The sequence below is a fragment of the Falco cherrug genome, chromosome 1 (assembly GCF_023634085.1).
Source record: "Falco cherrug isolate bFalChe1 chromosome 1, bFalChe1.pri, whole genome shotgun sequence".
NCBI lineage: Eukaryota > Metazoa > Chordata > Aves > Falconiformes > Falconidae > Falco > Falco cherrug.
Genome location: NC_073697.1, coordinates 60380193 through 60398032, shown reverse-complemented (window position 1 = coordinate 60398032; position 17840 = coordinate 60380193). Strand labels below are relative to the sequence as shown.

The 17840-nt window shown below is 36.7% G+C and overlaps 1 protein-coding gene across 1 annotated transcript in view; it reads left to right on the top strand.

The window, feature by feature from the left end:
• The first annotated feature begins 336 nt into the window (after positions 1-336).
• Positions 337-17840, top strand: part of DLC1 (DLC1 Rho GTPase activating protein) — a 230751-nt gene continuing 213247 nt past the window's right edge. Inside the window, exons 1-2 of the mRNA XM_005433612.4 lie at positions 337-804; positions 15956-17117. Coding sequence (XP_005433669.1) covers positions 16068-17117 — 1050 coding nt within the window. The 5' untranslated portion in view covers positions 337-804; positions 15956-16067. The remainder of the gene's footprint in view (positions 805-15955; positions 17118-17840) is intronic.

Below are 17840 nucleotides of genomic sequence, written 5' to 3'. Positions count from 1 at the left end.
GGAAAAAAAAACACAGGAGGGAGGGGCTTGAGAATAGTTTTACATTATGTAACTTTAGCAGAGATCTTCCCGTTTGACAGAACTAGCTGAGCACTGCATTAAGCTTAACGTCTTCAAACGCTCGGTCCTGTTGTCTTTTTTTCCTTTCCCCCTACCTCTGCACGCTCCCTTTCCCTCTCCCTGGCGCAGGCAGGCAGGCTCGCTGTCTCTCTCTCTCCCGCTCCCTCTCTCTCAAAGGCAGGAAATACTTTTCAGGCAATCTGGGCCTGGTTGTTGAGGCCCCTTTCACAAAACATCAGTCTGAATTTAGTAGACAGAAGTCACTGGGAAAAGCTTGACAGGCTCGTGCTTGGTTAAGGCTCCCTCCAGCTGCAGAGGGTGTTTTTGTTAGAACCACACATTGAGCGAAACTACTTAGAATAGAGCAATGATCTCAGTAGCGAAATCTGAACTTTTATGCTAGCAGGAGCTAACTGGGACTGAGCTCGATTGTTTGTTTGTTTGCTCTTTCATTTTGGGGTTGTTTTTTTTGTTGTTGTTGGGTTTTTGGTGGTTGGTTGTTTGGGTTTTTTTTTCTTTTATTGACCAAAGATTTTGGGGAGGTCATGTCCAAACTCCAGATTCTCCTCATCTAGGTAAGGCTGCCTTGGAATCTTTCTGTACTTGAAACTACCAAAAAATACATTAAAAAAAAAAAGAAAAGAAAAAGAAAGGAAAGAAAAGAAAAGGAAAAATCAGAAAAGAAACAAGCAGTATCCAGCACTGGAGCTTTCTGCGTTCAGGATCTCGGCACTGAAACTGGAGGTAAAAAAACAATAATCATTATAAATATGTATTTAGTTGTAGGCTGTGCCCATTCTGTTTATCAAAATGCACCAGATCTATAGACAAATCTTGTGTGTTTTTCTTCATCTTTTAAAAATATGCTTGATAAGCTGACTGTTTATTTGCATTCATATATAAATAGAGCTGCGTGATCTTGCTTGCATAATTTTTAATGGACATTAAATAGGAAAACTAGACGTGTGACTGATTTCTTTTTTCACCTCATTTGCCAACAAGGAGGGCATTTAGGGCTATGCTTTGCCTCTCCCCCCACCTTCCCTTCCCTCCCTCCCAGCAGTAATGATAGTGAGGAGTGTTTTAGGTAGATCTATCAGCAATACTTCTTCTGGGCTTGGTCTCTAGCCTTTTCTCAGTCCTAGATGATATTTGTGGTATAACTGGCAATACTCTCTTAAATGTGTGCATTCTGCATCTGAAATTCCAAGGTTTATTTCTTGGCATTAGCTAGATTAGGTTATTTTTTGTAAACTATGATTCGATATGCAGTTTGGGGTGTGCTGGTCTAGCATTTAGAAGAGGGAAAACAAGATTCAGTAAATGTCAGCTGACTATAATTTTCAGTGAAGATGTATGAATTTACTCAGTCTTTTTCTTCACTTAGTAAATGATCATTTAAAATAACAAGAATCTGCTGTTAAGGAGTTTAGGGGGAAATTTGGGATATTGTCTTTATGTGTGAATGGAGCTGCTGCTATTTTATGTAAAGGTGTGATTTAATTATTAAATTGTTATGGGCATCAGAAGCGTTTTTCATGGCAATCTATATAGTATCCTTCATCTTTCTGAAAATCTAAAAGGACAGTTGTTGCTTAGGAGTAATATAAGAGACTCTTTTTTTACTTACGTGTATCATGAAGATTTCCTAGTTATTGGCCAGATTAGTAATTAAACAGGAATCAACGGTTTACATAGTTCAGGAAGTTTTTAACTGTGTTTTTACTGAATATTTTTGCAAAATGATTGTTGAGTAATGAAATGGCTTTTGTGGCATGAAAGGACATGAAAGGACACTTTTACTGTCATTTGAATGGAAGAAAGTTTTTCATGCTGGTCAGAAGCAGCTCTGGGTTGTGAAAAGCATGGGTCTGAAGGGGACAGGGGAGAGCTGGTAAGCAGCAAATTGTTCCTCGGTATATTCTAGGGTGAATTTTAAAATCACCATCATTCATTTCCTTATGGACAAGCCTTCTCCAGTTTGGTGCCCTGAGTTGGGAGAGCTGTGGCTGGTAGGTGGTGGGACTGAGAAGTTGAGAGGAATCTGAATGTCTGAGTCTCTGTGTCACTCCTGTGAAATTTGTGCTGGAACTTTGACATCTCAAGCGATTTAGCATTAGTGGCTTTTACTGCACTGTATTCCCATACGTGCTCCTGCAAATATGTGTGTACATACTAAGTATTAGCAAGTACTCTAGTTAAATAGAAGAGAAAATACCAAATAATAAAAGTAATTATTCCATATCAAGGGGTCATCTCCTGCAGCAGTGTCTTCCGGGTTTTAAGGGATATAACGACCTCATCTGACCTCACTTGCAGATGAGAATAATTGACAGCTGAGAAAGTTGAACTATAGGGTAGGCAACAGAATAGAACCTAGAAAATATTTTCTCATTTAATTCAAAAGTTTCTTATAGACTATTAAAAAATATAATACAGCTGCCCATTTTTTGATTTAGAGGGTTTATTTTAAAGTCCTGAAGACAAATCACTCTCCAACTCTTTCTTCTACTTAGTCTAATTTCTCTGTTATGCTAACCTGGTTTTGTTTTTTAAGATATTGTTATTCAAGAAAATGAAATTAGATAAATTTTACTGTCTAAAAAATCTCTGAGAAATCTTTTCTAGAGATATATATAGCAATAATGAACACGGAAAATGAGCAGCTAAAGTCTTTGGCCTAGCTTTGGCCATTCAGAAATGTTACTGCTCTTAATATGAAACAAGATGACTCCTTTGAACAATTAAGCACATGAATTTATATCTGCAGACTTGAGAAAAATTAAGGCAAGTAGTTTTATTCATGTAATAGAAATTACTCAAATAGTTTTCCCTCAGCGTAAATTTATGTGCCTACAAAGTTATTCTCTTTTGAATCTTGTACCTGTTGACCTCCATGTTAAATTCCCTAATCAGAGCACTTGAACAGAGTAAGTTTGTATATTTGGGCCTAATTCATGAAGATCTCTGTAACACAAAGCAAAATTAATTTTCTCCTAAAAGAAAGTTAAAGACAAAGATAACTGCTTGAGTAGGCAGTTTTTGAATAGGCAAGGTTTATAGAAGTTCTTTGAAATTGAGCTTAAAATCAATTTTTAAATTATTTTTTAGGTGGTGAAATAGTAGAAGGATGCCTGTTTTGTTTTTTTCAGAAGTCTCAGAAGTTATTTTTTTTTTATTGTCAGAAGTGTTAAGCTGCATTTTATATTAAATTTTTCCATTGTTTTTAACATTAATTTTGTCGCTGAAACTTATCTTCTTTGATATAAAGCTTCCCTGAAGAAGGCAGTAGCAGGAGGAGGGAGGGAACTTAGGAACAGCTTTCTCTTTTCTCAGGAAGGAGATATATTATAGAGTATTCTCCTTTTTTCTTTTAGTCATCTGGTTCCATTTTCTCTTGTTTGTTTGTCTGGAGAAAACAATTAGAAGATGATTTTTATGTTGGCGTTCTGTTCCTTTTACAAAGGAAAAAGACAAAATGGAGTAACAAAGGGGTAAGAGCAATTGAAACAGCATATCCAGAAGGGCTAGATGTTAATTTACTTCCTGGTAGGAAAGAGTCTCTGGAGGGCTCTGGTCTAGCCCCTCACTCAAAGTGGGCCCAACCAGAGCAGGTTGCTCAGGACCTTGTCTGCTTTGGTTTTAAATATCTCCAAAGATTGTGAACGGTGTGAATACTTAGTAAGAATGTTAAACTTGGCTGTGCACACAGGTGTATTTTTTATATATATGTATGTGTACATGTATATGTGTGTGTATATATATATAAAGGTTATACCCCTAAACAAATTTATTTAGAATTTTCACATGCAAATCCTATGTGTAGTAGGATTGTGAATATTATTGTTATGGAAATAATTACTGATACTGAATTTGAATATGGGATGCTGGCGGTGGCCTGTATTTCACCACTGATATTTGTTGATGCTTTTAGAAACTACTTATTTTAGGAACAGTCTGTTGGCAGAGAATTTCAAATTCACTGTTACCATAATTGCTTGTTTCTCTTGAATGAGGAAAAGTGCTTATGTTGAAATTAGAAATGCCTGGAGTTTTATCTCTGGCGTATTGTACATCAGCCACCAAACACAAATAGAGTGGTGTGCCTTAGGCTGTATGTATCTACATTAAAACTAATTAAACTCATACAGTGTACTCTTTACCTTTAGCCTTCACTTCACTCTAGGCTCTTCTTTTTCTTGCTCTGATCTATATTTCCTGCTAGCTTTCTTATTATACCTTGTATCAAAATTCAGTAGGTTTAAATGAAATGCCCTTAAACTTTAGGGAAGTTTGTAAACAATTTCTGTTACCTCTGAATATAGTCGTTCTCCCACCCTCTAGCTCACTCTTTATCAGCTCTAGGCTTTCCAGGGTGGGTCGTTCTTATCTGTGAGAGTTTTGCACTAGATCTTAACTATGACAAACACCTTTTAAGACTAGAATAAATAAATGGTCCAACTTGAACATCATTGTAGTTGTAGAAAGCTTGCCTCTTGATGCAAAATTAAACTTTGGATAAGGGGGAGCCAGTGGTGAGATTCAAAAACAAAATTTCATTAGACTGAGAGGTGAGGAAAATCTAGAGTAGTATGGAAGATCATTGTAAGGTGTTGCTCTAAGTGAGCTAAGAGAAAATGGAAGAGGCAAGGTGAATCAGTGAGATATTCATCTAGCCAAAGCAGTTTGATTTATATTATTCCAGCTGTATAACTGCAGTTTATTAAAGAGCATTCAACAACCTTAATTTTGTATTATTAGCATCTTTGCTAAGACCACTACAAAATATGAACTTGTTTTCTTCCATGAATTTTCTCCTGCAAGATACAGACATGTAATAGGCAACAGAGACTTACTTTGGGTTCACTGGTTCAGTCTGGAACATTTAACCCTCCACTTCTGAACAGTCCTGAGAGGCTCAACACACTGGAAGTTGTACTTTTAGATTCCTTGTGTCCTTTTTTTGTCCACAGCTAAATGACAGATAACCATTTTCATTTGCTTGAATTGTTTATCTTTGGATAATGCTGTTTTATCAGAGAGATGTGACGGTTCTCAATAATAATGCACTGAAATAAGAATTTTTTGCCAAAAGGGTGGTCTCAGAGTTGTACCTTCCACAGCAGAAGCTAAACTTGGATGATTCCATGTGCAGAGACAAACCTAAATTTTAGTTCCATTAAATAAATACCTATGGTATTTAAATAAATGTCAGTGCCTTCCTGGCAACTTCCAAACCTTGAGACACTGTCAGCTTAATTGGATATATAGCTAAAGATTTTTAACAAGCTTTTGCATGTAGCTGGTAAAGGAAATAGACCTAGATTAGTTTTCAAATCAAGTGTGTGAGCTCGAGTCATTCATTTTATTTTTTCTGTACTCATGTACTTAGAAACAGTAATTTCCAGTGCTGGGTTGTCTTTCCAGGCAGGTTACAGATGCTTAATAGGAAAGTATAATCATAAAATCAGGAGACCAGTTGATGAGTTTGGAATTGAGGTATCTCTGGAAAATACTGTGGAGAAGTTCTATCAACTATAATAGTCGTATTCACATTATGACTATTATAGAGACAGAGAGAAAGGGGACAAAGAGGTGAGGTAGAAACACACTGTACACAAGTCCTTTGAAAGATAAGCTTCCTGAATTCTGAAATAAGAATATTATAATGACAAATGGTCAATTACAAGGTTTTATTCTGATGCAGACTTTTCTTCCCCCCAGTTTCACCAACCTGGGAAATAAATTTAATTTTTACATTCCCTTATTTGAAGGTAGTGGACTTAATCAGGTCCCCCAGTGGGTTTAGAAACTATTCAGTGTCCATTAGAGGTTATTTTTCTCTGTAGTTTCAAAGAAACACCTGGTACAACAGCAATTTTGATCAATTTTTGCTTTTCACATCTTCAGTTACATTCCAGGAATACTTTCTCAGTTTGTTCCCAGTACTTTTTTACAGGTGCATCAAAATGGGATTCCAAATGATAATGTTAATGGTTCATTCCCACCAAAAAGCACAGCCATCTCAATAGTCATTCTCTCTAGACTCTTGGTGATATTTTTTCTTTATTGATGGGACAAAATAATTTTCAGCCCTTTATGTAAAATGCATAATAATATCAAAAATATTTTTTAGTCCTGTCTACACCAGGAATTAAAACATGCCTCCTACAATTCAATAAACAGACTGGTTGCCAAAAGTCATTGTCCATAGTGCCTCAGATTTCGTAGCTCATGGCCGTAATGAGCACCAGCAACATTTTCTTTAAATGGAAACACTATACTAGAACCTTAAATCTAAAAGGCATCAGGAATACAATGTGGTTATTTTATATTGTTTTTAAAAGGACCTCCTGTGGTGAGAAAATTAGCTTTTCACTAGAGTTGGCTAGAAAATGGAATTTCTTGTGTCCTAAAAAAAAATGAGGTCTGAGAAAAAACTGTCTTAATTCAGGACCAAAAATAATAGCTAGGATTTTCTGGGTTGCTATGTCCTGTGGGATGGACTTTTCTCATTTCATGTCTTCTTTTCAAGACACTTCCAGTTAAGTGAGGGGAGTAAAGGGTGTATAAGGAATCTGCCATGTGTCTTATTTATTTCTGTTCTTTGGGGATGGAAAGAAGAAATTATTTTGGGGGAGGATTGGGAGGGCAATGAAATTACCATATAGAGCAACTCCAAGTTGGAAAAGGAAAAAAAAAATCAATTAAAGAAATAAAGCCATATGCAAAGAGTTGAAAGCTTTACACTTTAGATTGTTTTCATTCCAAAGAAATAAGCAATTTTATATTATGTAGAAATCAATATGGTATAATGTTTTTCAGACTACTAAATTTTGAAGACCAGCAGACTCACAGATTGCTATATATATCATGGCTCTGATACTAAAAAAAAAAATCTATGCTAGGAACATTTTTAAGCTTAAACCCTCTTCTCTTTCTAGTGGGTAGCTCTAAATTCAATAGCTATTGTCATTCTGGAATGATGCTGTGGTGAAAGTGATGGATTACCATAACAGCTAATAAGAATTTAATGTTGATCATTAATATATGAAAAAGCCATTAATAAAATTACAGTAAATTAGTAAATTATACTATAAATACCTGAAAAAAATCTTATTTCTCTGTTCTGTTGACTATTCATCAATGCAAAATAGTAAAAAAGATGAAGTTAGGCATTTTAAATTGGTTTTAAAATTCGTTTGGATTTGATGTAAATCAAATGGGTGCAGATAATACAGATCTTTTAAGTAAGCCTGTATAACTGGATCTGTTTGGCTCCTGTCATTTCGCCTTTCTCGTCCTTGAGGAAGAGGCTCAGCTGATCTAAGGCTCAACATTGGAAATGAACCAAATACAAATGTAACCAAGCTAAAACCTGCTTTTGACTACAAGTAAAAGCCCTTCTTTGTATTATGATGAGCACTAGTAAAGCAGCTACTTTCTGAGGAATAGGGCGTAAAGTTACTCCATGCTGGTTTATGTTTTCTAACAATAAATTAAGGCAAATTGACAAAGTTTGGGCTCGTACCTTAGGAACCAATTATATTTTCACGAAACAAGCAAGACTTCGGATGTCTGAACGAACAACTTTCCAACTTAACTTTATAGTTTGAAGTATTTAATGTATTGAGATCTTACAATACTGCCAGACAGTATCACAATTTTTGTAACATGTTAAATGTCTTTTAAAGACATGAAATTAACAGCCTTACCAGTATTAAGTGTTTTTACTGACAGTAACCTATAATGACCATATCTGACATATGTCAGAATCTGTAAAGGAGAAAAGAAGTTAGCTTGCTTAAGGGATAATGAAACTGATCCCCAAAGCAAAGAGGAAATTGTTATCAAGTCACAAGAATGACTTCAGGTACTTCACTTGACAATTTTTTTTGTGTTTTTTCTTTTATCAGAAGTCATGAACTTTTTTGCACTGTATACCTTATATATACTATGCATTGTAACTTCTATTTCTTTAAATGCATAAGCCAAAAAAAAAAAAAAAAAGAAAAAAGGAAAAAAGAAAATCTTATTTCTGTTTTTATTTCTGTTTTGTATTTCTACTTTGGTCTTCTGTGCAAGTTCATGTATTATGAGGCACAATGAATAAATGTTCTCCTTCCTCATGATACTATTGATTATTATATGGCTCTAAATCCTCTCTTTCCCAGGCAGGAAATCTTAGGCTCTTTCACGGCTCCTGAGACAGAAGCTATACTATACTTTTCATTTTCTTTACTGTTTTTTGCTATACCTTTTCCTGTGCTATTTCTCTTTCTGAGATGAAATGACCATAACTGCATACAGTTTTCAGTTAATTGCATAATGAGAACTTAGAAAACATTATTATGCCACTGTATGCTCAGTCTCTCTTTTGCCTACTGTGCTACATACTTCATGATTTTCAATGAGTTTGAAATTCAGTTCGATTACCAGCCACAGTGAATCTTAGTTTGGGGTTGGTTTTTTCCTGATTGGTAGCTGATGTCATAGAGGCTTTCATTATGCATTTATAGTTAGAATTATTTTTTTTATTACTGTATGCTGTTACATTTATTAACAGGGAATTTCATATGCAATTCTGTCTCCTAGCTCTCTTAGGTCCCTCTGTATCATTAACAAACTTTGTCATTACACTGTTTTTCTCTTTCTGAATAACCTAAAAAGTGCAGGTTCTAATAGTTGCCTTTGCAAATCTATTAATAATCTCCTTCTTTATTTTAAAATAAATATACATATATTTTCTCACTTTTGGGTTTTTGTTTGTTGGTTTGGGGGCTTTTGTTAAATTTTCATTCTTCATTAGATATTCTGCATACAGAGATCAGACTTGCAAGTATGTAGTTCAGGACCAAGTGGTCTTCATTTGATTTGACATTAAAACCAGCTTTTGGCGCATCCCACTATTGGTCACAGCACCTCAAAGCTGAGTGTGCAGAGCAATTCCGTTTCTCCAGCCTTCTTATTGTGTGGAGATACCACCAGTGAGGCCTAGTAAGGACATGGGGATTTGTGGGCCAAAACCCTCTCTGCTTCTTCTTCCTTTTCATGATCAGAGAGAAAAAGATTGGGAAAAGAGTCTCTCTTTTACCCTAAAAAGGCCATACTTCCCACACTTATTCCAAGACCTGGTCACGAGCCCTTCTGGCCATGTGTATCTCCCTCCTCAAGTAAAACCCATCTCTGACTCCAAAGACATTCGCCATTAGCTTGGAAGGACATCCCTTTTGCATCTGCCCAGATTTTCCCCCTCTGCTTCCAGGCATCATAACTGTCCTCTTTTGTACCCCAAGTTACCTTGCAAGTTCAGTAATTTCTCATTTGACTATTATTCAATTCTACCAGATGATGCCTGATAACTTTATTTTCTTGCCCTGAAACCTCTTCTAATTGAGATTTCAATATAAGTCAGTTCCTCAAACTTATCTAAGCATTGTTATCTGTTGCCTTTTTTTTTTGTTTGGTCTACAGCTTGCCAGCAGTTGGTGGTGCATTGAAACAGTCTTTTTTTAAAATCCTATATTATAGGGTATGTACTGGTAGGAATGTTTGTATGTTGCCCTTAGTTCATATCTCTGTAATAAATACTGATACCAAAGCCACACTGTCCAATGCAGTGCATCCTTCTGGTGTGTATTGAAGGCACAATGCAGTAGCATTCCAATGCTACTGTTTGAGAGCATTTTGTAAGGTTTTTTTAATATTGGCCATTATTTTAAAGTATTTTGCCAGAAAATGAGGACAAAGAATAATTCCAGAAAGCACTTTTAATTATGGTTCGTGTGGTAGAATGTCACACCCTCATGTTGCATAGCCATATTTCAATTAAAAAAAAAAAATCTGTAAAATAAAATGGCTATATTTTTTCCATAGCTGCTATTTGTTCTCCTTTATTTAAAAAACTTTTGGGATTGGCACTTGTGTTATGGTATCACCAAAAACTTAGCCTATGGCTTTCAGTAATCCTAAATAATGTAATGTATCATTCAGTTCTTACCCACCTAAGACTGTATTATACATTCAGAAACTCTCCCTTTCTGTCTGGCCTTGTATGACCAGAGTATTAAGCCTCTGAAAATTTTCCATTCAGATAGTTATAGCTGAGTCAAACTGTTAGCAAAATTTGTTTTAATTATCTCATACGTGACAGCCACTTCTATTAAGAGACAAGCTATGATCCTAGATGTTGTGTATCCAGCATTGCTGCTAGTATTACTTTCTCAGAATAAACATCCATCAATAAACAAAGTGTAAGGGAAGAGAGGGGTTAGGGGTTTTATTTTTTTTCATTCACTTCACTTTTAATACTTCCTGTCTTGAAAAGCCTGCAGAATGAAGCAGAAGACAAAAAACTTAGGTGAGCAGTGTCTAGTAAGCTGTACTGTCTCTACAGTTATGTGGATTGCATTGATTTGAGTCCTTTAAAAATATTTTTTGAAACAGAACCATGTATACAATATACCTGAGTCAGTTTTAATAATTTTTTTTGTCTTAGTTTAGGCAGGACTTCCTTAGTTTCTCTTGAAAAATGAGATTATTTAGTATGCACTGTATACTTTCACAGAATCCCCAACTCTTTTGTTGAAGCCAAGGGGACTTGGGCTATGGATTTCAGTCAATCATTAGATAGTTACCACCTTTTGGTGCTACACAAAGATTGTACTTCTATTTCTGTGCACTAATTCATGACTGAAAACAAACAGTAAGAGTTGTCCTCAAAGGAAAGAACTATCACGTGAAAAGACAATATTGGGCTGTGTTTGTGTTTATCTGTACAAAAATCAGCAACAGCTATATTTCTGGACTGTGTTCACATTTATAACATAAGTGCATCATACGTATGCACATGCAAACCTTACCATTAAGCTTTATATGAAAGATTTCAACTGTTCTAAGATTTCATTCTGAAGAGACACTTGAGGTAAAAGTACTGTGTTTTTTCTGATTTTTAGAATAAAGTTCTAAATATTTTAAAAGCAGTGCTACTTCAAACACGTTTTAATATTTGATCCTACATTAATAGCTTTTATACATAAAATAAATTAGCAAAAATGCATCTGGTATTCACTAGATTAATACCCTACAAGAAATATTATATTTCTATCTTAGGACACCAGGGTTTAGCATGTTCTATGCCTATGTACTACAAAGGCTGTTGATATAGAAACTGCAGACAAGGTGAGCTTCCACTTCAGTAAGATGCAAAGGGTGGTATATGTCCAGGAAATAAGAGAAGGAAGGATTGTAAATTCTAAAACAGGAGATGTTTTGAAATAACTAGCTGAGTGAAGACCTAGAGGCTTATGTTTTATCTCAAATTATTTGTAAACAACATTCTCTCTCAGCTTGGTATGACATTACTGAAAGGGCTGAATGTAAGCCAGACCAGGAAGATGTGAGATGATTTTATAGGAAACAGACCCTGTTCACTTAGACTTCCTTAAACAAAGTTTGCTGACTGGGGTCACAGACCAATGAAGATAAAATAATGATAACAAAATAAATATTTCTGCTTGATCTCCACTGCTTATATATGCCTAGGCCTATGTAAAAATATGTAATGAAACAGTCTTTCATTTCTGTGTAAGTTCCTAAGCTAACACTTTGCCTTATTTTTTCACAGAAAATATTTGCATCCCATGTAAAGCATTAGCAAAAACAGAATCTTGCTGGCAGGATGATAGGGGCTGCCCTCTCTGCAACTCTTCTGTCACATTTAGTAAACTCTCCCATGTTCCTTGTAACTTTCTCCCTTTCAAAGCTTTTTTATTTATTGCAATATGGAGGTGATGGGTAGTGTGATGAATTGTCGGTATGGCAGATCTGATGGAAACAGTATGGGTTGTCACAGCTGCATCAGTGGCTGTCTTCGCCTTGGCCAGCCAGGGATTCCACCAAGGCGTCCTCCTGCATAGCAGTGTCGTATTTGTACCTGGTTTTGTCATAGCACTTCCATCCTAATGGCATAGGCTTCACTGCCCCACCTTGTGTGGCACTACATTTCTCTCCTTACCTCTTACTTCCACTCTGGGAAAACCAGAGTGGGGTCTGCTCTGAAGGAAGCAGATGGAGGACGAGAGCACCCTGGTTGTGTGACTCTGCTTTTCCACTCTTGTAACAGAGGTTTTTGTGTCCTGACCTGTGCCGCAGAAGGGGAGCTGGGTCTCTGACAGGTCTGGGTAGTCACAGATACAGACATTTGACTAATTTTCCTTCCTCCTCTTTCTGTTCTTAGTCTAGCTCCAATTCCTATGTCTTCCTGCTGCAGCTTGCACAACTTTTGCAGGGTGTCAGTCATAGGTATCGGGGCAGATACTTCTTGTAGGCTTCTACATTTCCTTAAGGAGGGAAGCAAGAGAATGTAAAATGTGTTTCCTGCTGGAAACCGTTTAATTTGAGCTTCACAGAAAAAAATCACAGGAAACCTTAAAGGAAAATGTTAGACAACCAAATTATAGGAGAGCCTACCAGTTCATCTTACACATCACTTCACTCTGTGCTTTATCATAGTATTGCTTAGGTTGGAAAAGACCTTTAAGATCATCCATTAATGTCCAACCATTAACCTAGCACTGCCAAGTCTACCTCTAAACCATGTCCCTAAGTGGCACATCTACACACCTTTTAAATACCTCCAGGGATGGTGACCATTAATATTGCAATATTCAAATCAGAATATTGACCCAAAAAATAGGTCAACGTTGCCAATATTCCTTAACTGACACCTAGGATCAAGAAATTTTCTCCAGAAGTCTTTAACATTTGTGTTTTGTTTCAAACCTCTATTCTTCATAAAGTTAATAGCACTAAGCAGTAGTGAACTTTAGTGCTATTGAAACGTAAAAGCAAATTATGAATTATGGGAGGAGCTGAGTGGACTGTATCATACTGACAGATGCCTTGATCAGAAGAAAAGGTCTTTTCATTCTACAAAACATTTCAACAGACTGCTAAGACTTCATTTGCCTGTCTTAAAAATCTTGAAAATCCATACATATTAAGGTTTCTAGTTGTGGGATGTTAATGGTGGAAAGGGAGAAAGGGGGATACTTTATCCCCTGGTGAAGAGTACAAATTGACTTGAGAGGGGTATTTCTCAGAGAACAGAACATGCTGCTTGTCAAGAAAAAATGTGGGCAGCAGTAGTAGAAAAGCAGTGATCCAGGCAGGAACGCTTCCTTCTGCAAAGTGGGAATGCACTGTGCTCTCTGGCAGAGAAAGAAGCCAGTTATCAACCTCATTCAGAGGTTTAGTGTTGAATCCTCCAAAGCACAGCTTATGCGCCTGTATGTGAGTGCCGAGGAAATAGTTTATCCTGAATACACGGTAGAAGAGTTGGCCCATAAGTGTCAAGCAATTATAGCAGGAAAAGATTTTTGAAGCTGAATTGTTGCAGATAATGCAGACATTGAGGAGTGGAGAGGAAGTGGAAGAAAAGTAAGCTTCCACCAAACTATGGGCTTCTTCATGTGCCATGGGAACAAGGAGATTTCAGGTATTGGTAGCTGAAGCTGCCTGGAGAGGGGGCATATGTAAAGTACATTTTTCATACTCAGTGCTAAAGTAAGCTTATATTTTAAAGAACAATGAAAGTACCCTTGTCATGTATTTATCTTGCATTTTAAGTAAAGTATGTGATATTCTCCTGGTCAATCATTTTTTTTTCCTGCAGTCCGAGGCAGCCAAAACTAGTGATAGTGCAAGTAAAACAGAAGGGTTCCTAAAGTAAAATTTATTTGTTTTTCATCCCCCGTGAAATATAACTCTCCACATCCAAAAAATGAAAAACAGTAAGGGATCTGTTCTCCCATTTCTGCACACGTGTAACTCCATTTAGCAGCAGCAAGATTAACACACACCCATTAACTCTTTGAATGCCTGTTTTCTGTACACTAAGAGCAACCTAAATCTTAGGTAGGTGGTTGCATTTGTGTCATTAGGAAATCTAATTTTTTCAGCTTTTTACACTTAATATTATTTGGGGGGAGGGGTTATTTTGTTCAGAAATTCTCCTACATGGCTGCAGCAACCATGCTTAATTTTCTGTAAGGTAGGTGGAGCTACTGTTCTAGTAGGGGAGGAGAGAGGGAAGATGCAAATGAGTTGCACCCAGATGCACCTCCAAGCAGTGTTAATGGAAAGCAGTACAAATCGTTGAGCCCCTTTTCAGTAAACCTGCCCCTTTTCTGAGGCCAAAACAAAACACAGTGTTGTTGTAAAACTAAAACAAGTGCTTCTGAAGAGCTTTAAGGTCCATCAGAAAAGGGCACAGTCGAAATTAAAAATATTATCATTATTGATTTACACTCTGTGGTAATTTTGGACCTTGCACATTTAGAAATAGTGGGAGAATATAAATATGAAATTAAGCCAGCATAAGAATGTAAATGCACTGCAAATTTATCCAATAATTTGACTTTACATTTGAATATTTAGGCTTGCTCTCATATCCGACCAGGAAAGAAAAGTTGTATTAACTTCTTACTACCAAATTTTTCCTCTGAAAGTAGATAATTTTTTTTGGCCTGGCTCTGTGTGTTATTTTCCATTTTCCTCAGCCTCCCACACGCTAATGACTTGTGCATGGAATTCTCTTACCCTGTGAATATATTTTCTTTTTAAGCACAGTCTCCACAGAGGTGGAAAATGTGAATGTGAAATTAAGCTTACCATCCTCAAAGGTTAAAGATCTAGTAGCGTGCACAACTCTATCCCGAAAGTCAGTTTTTCAGGACATAATTTACAGGTGTTCAGTTGCACAGGCATAATTCTGCATTTGTTTCAAGATGAATACTTTTATACCTTCAGGCATGTGATTTGTCAAGGCAGCTTTGTTGCCTGGTGGGCAATCAGAATTTACCTTAGTGTACTGAAATGACCCAGAACAAACTCAGTACTTAATCTTCTTTATTGCTGAAATCAATAAACAAATCCATGTTAAGTGCTGACAGTTCTTATGTAGGGAGTGTATGAAATCAATAAGCAGATCCATGCTAAGCACTGACACTTCTCACGTAGAGAGCGAAAAGTAGAAGTGTCTGCTCCTTGAACTTTGAATACTCTACAGGCAGGAAGTTTTGTTTCTTTATTTGACAACAAAATTTTTAATTTTCTTTTATAATACATTAATCAATATGAGGTATTTTCTTTGTGCTAATTTGCACAAGCAATGTTACAAGATTAATATGTCTCAAATGTCATCATCCAGAAGGCCTGATACAGCAGCCAGTGAAAAATACCCACCTAGATAATCAAGCAGGGACAGTGGGCAGATTTCCCCTGCAGCTTCATGTACTACTTGTAATTACAACTTGTCCTGAAGAGAGTGAAACAATAACAATAAAAATGAGAGCCACTGAATGGCCAAAGGTACTCATAAGACAAGTAGTTTATAACATTGGTAAATTCAGAATAACCCTCCAGTTCTGCTCTACCTCTTTGGGAAACAGCCAGAATTCTTTAGTCCATGAGCATCACTGAATGGGTAAGAAATACAATATGACTTTCTTTGGAAATCAACTACAAGGTATAATGTCATTTACACCGATGTAAATTAATATCTTATAACAGACAGCAAAGAGAGGCTTGTTGTCAAATTTTGGCTCTGGAGCTACTTGCCTGTCCATTTGTCTGTTTATACTTTTTTTGTTTACTTGATATTGGAGAGTAATCAGAAAAAAAGTTATACTGAATTATGAGTGCTGCCAATTTTTTATGAAAAGTATTAAAACTTTAAACAAAACAGTCTTCTAAATTCCTGTCCTTCTGGTCCCGCAGTCTTATCTTGCTTTTACACTTTTGTTTAAACCGCTCCTTCCCTTTTTTTTTTTCTCCTTTTTTTTTCCCCCTTTGGAGTTAATTCAATGACCCAGTCTTTTTTTATTTCTTGCAGATGTTAAAATGATGAAACCATCTGTCCCTCTGGAGCAGTGCACAGCAGCCATGATATCTCCTCTGGTCCTCCATGGAAGGTACATTGCAGCCTGCTACTGAACTGTTATGACATGTCTCTAGCAATCAGAAAGAAAAGCTGGGAAGAGCATGTGACCCAGTGGATGGGATTGGCTTTGGAGTCTGTGGAGTATAACACAGCATGTCGTCACGGACTTGTAGCTGATAACTTGCAGACAAGTATGGAAAAAGATGAGGGTTTGAGTGTGGACCGGAAAGAAAAATGTGCTTCATTTCCAGAGTGCTGTTATAGTGGAGAGCTGATTGACTTCCCTGCAAAGCAGTTGGGAAATGTTTCAAAGGAGGTGGATGAAAACGATAACCATGAGGATGAGGAGCATTTTCTGGAGGCCAGCACAGAAACTCTAGTCCATGTGTCTGATGACGATGATGATTATTCAGCACTCAACCTGGATAGCATTAATTACCATGTCACTGCTGTGGGAAGGGAACCAGAAGATGAAGAAAAGAGTTTAAATGGAGCAGGCTCCTTAACACAGATGGTACCTATAACAGAGGATAACAAGGCAGCTGAAGCATCTGGAATAATTGGAGATACAAGTAAGGAACCTGGTTGTGACACAGTTCCTAAGGAGGAGATGGAAGATGTTTGTGGTAGTATTGGCCAAAGCCTGGAGCTTTGTAATTATGAAGGTTTAAATGAAGTAGTAGGTGTAGAGAAAGAAAATCGATCTAATTCTCCAAATGCGAAAGAAATTATTATGCCTGGGAAGCAGCTGCTTCATACTGCTGTAATTGCACAACAGCGCCGGAAATCTGATGCTTTTAAAGACGGGCTTGGAAAGTCTGAGTGTAATGTGGTAGAGAGTGGGATTTCTTCTGAATCATGCACCAGCAGTGATAGACAACTATGCTCAGCAGTGGAATCCAGCAACTGCCTTGTGCAATCTTCTCCTTGCTCTCACATCCCGGCAGTGGAAAATGGTCTGGAAGAGAGTGGTTTCACAGAACCTCAAGTGGCCCCTGAAAACAAATGCCTTTCAAATGTCAGTTCAGCAGAAGACATTCAGTGTTTACATATAAGGAATCATTCGACCACACAAGAACATTCAGACAGTCAAGTGAAACTGCGCAAAAGAAAGGTAGGATGCTCATAAAATGCAGAGATTTTTTCTAATGTTTTCCCGCAATTTCTTATGAAGGTGATTCGATGACTAATTGATTGGAGATAAAATGTGTTTTTCACCCTTTCATTAATTTGTCAGATTTTTCTTCAAATAATTTCAAGAAAAAATGTGTCTATACAACAACAGAGTTGCAGGAGCTCTTTTTAAGGTCTGAAAATGGCTGAGCTGTGAATTTAGAAGATAGCTTATATTCGCTTTATATATTTATATATTTTATATATGTTGTTCAAGGTTAAATGAATAAGTACCTTCTATGAGTTTGGGTTTTTTGTTTATTTGTTTTTCTGTTGCTACCAGGTATCATTAACCTGTTTCCTTTTAGGAAACAAATTGTGTCCAGTGGTTTGGAAGCCTTATTGAAAAAAAGAGAACAGGGAAAAAGTGCAGCAAAACTTTAAAAAGGAAAAAAGAAGTGGAAACATTGCAGTAGTACTTTGATTTTCAGCTCAGCCCCATGAGCTTATGTTCTTGCAAAAAGAAGTATTGCTGAGTTTGAAACAATGTTTTGTAATTTTGAAGCAACCAGAGAGTTTCACTGTCTACACAGGATAAGGAAGACTATCATTACAAAACTTTAATGGACACTTTCCCTGGCAATAAAACTCCCATTGGCTTTAATGGAAGGAGATGTGCTGAATGTGGCACTACAGAATTCATCCTAAAGCATGCTTTCCCAGC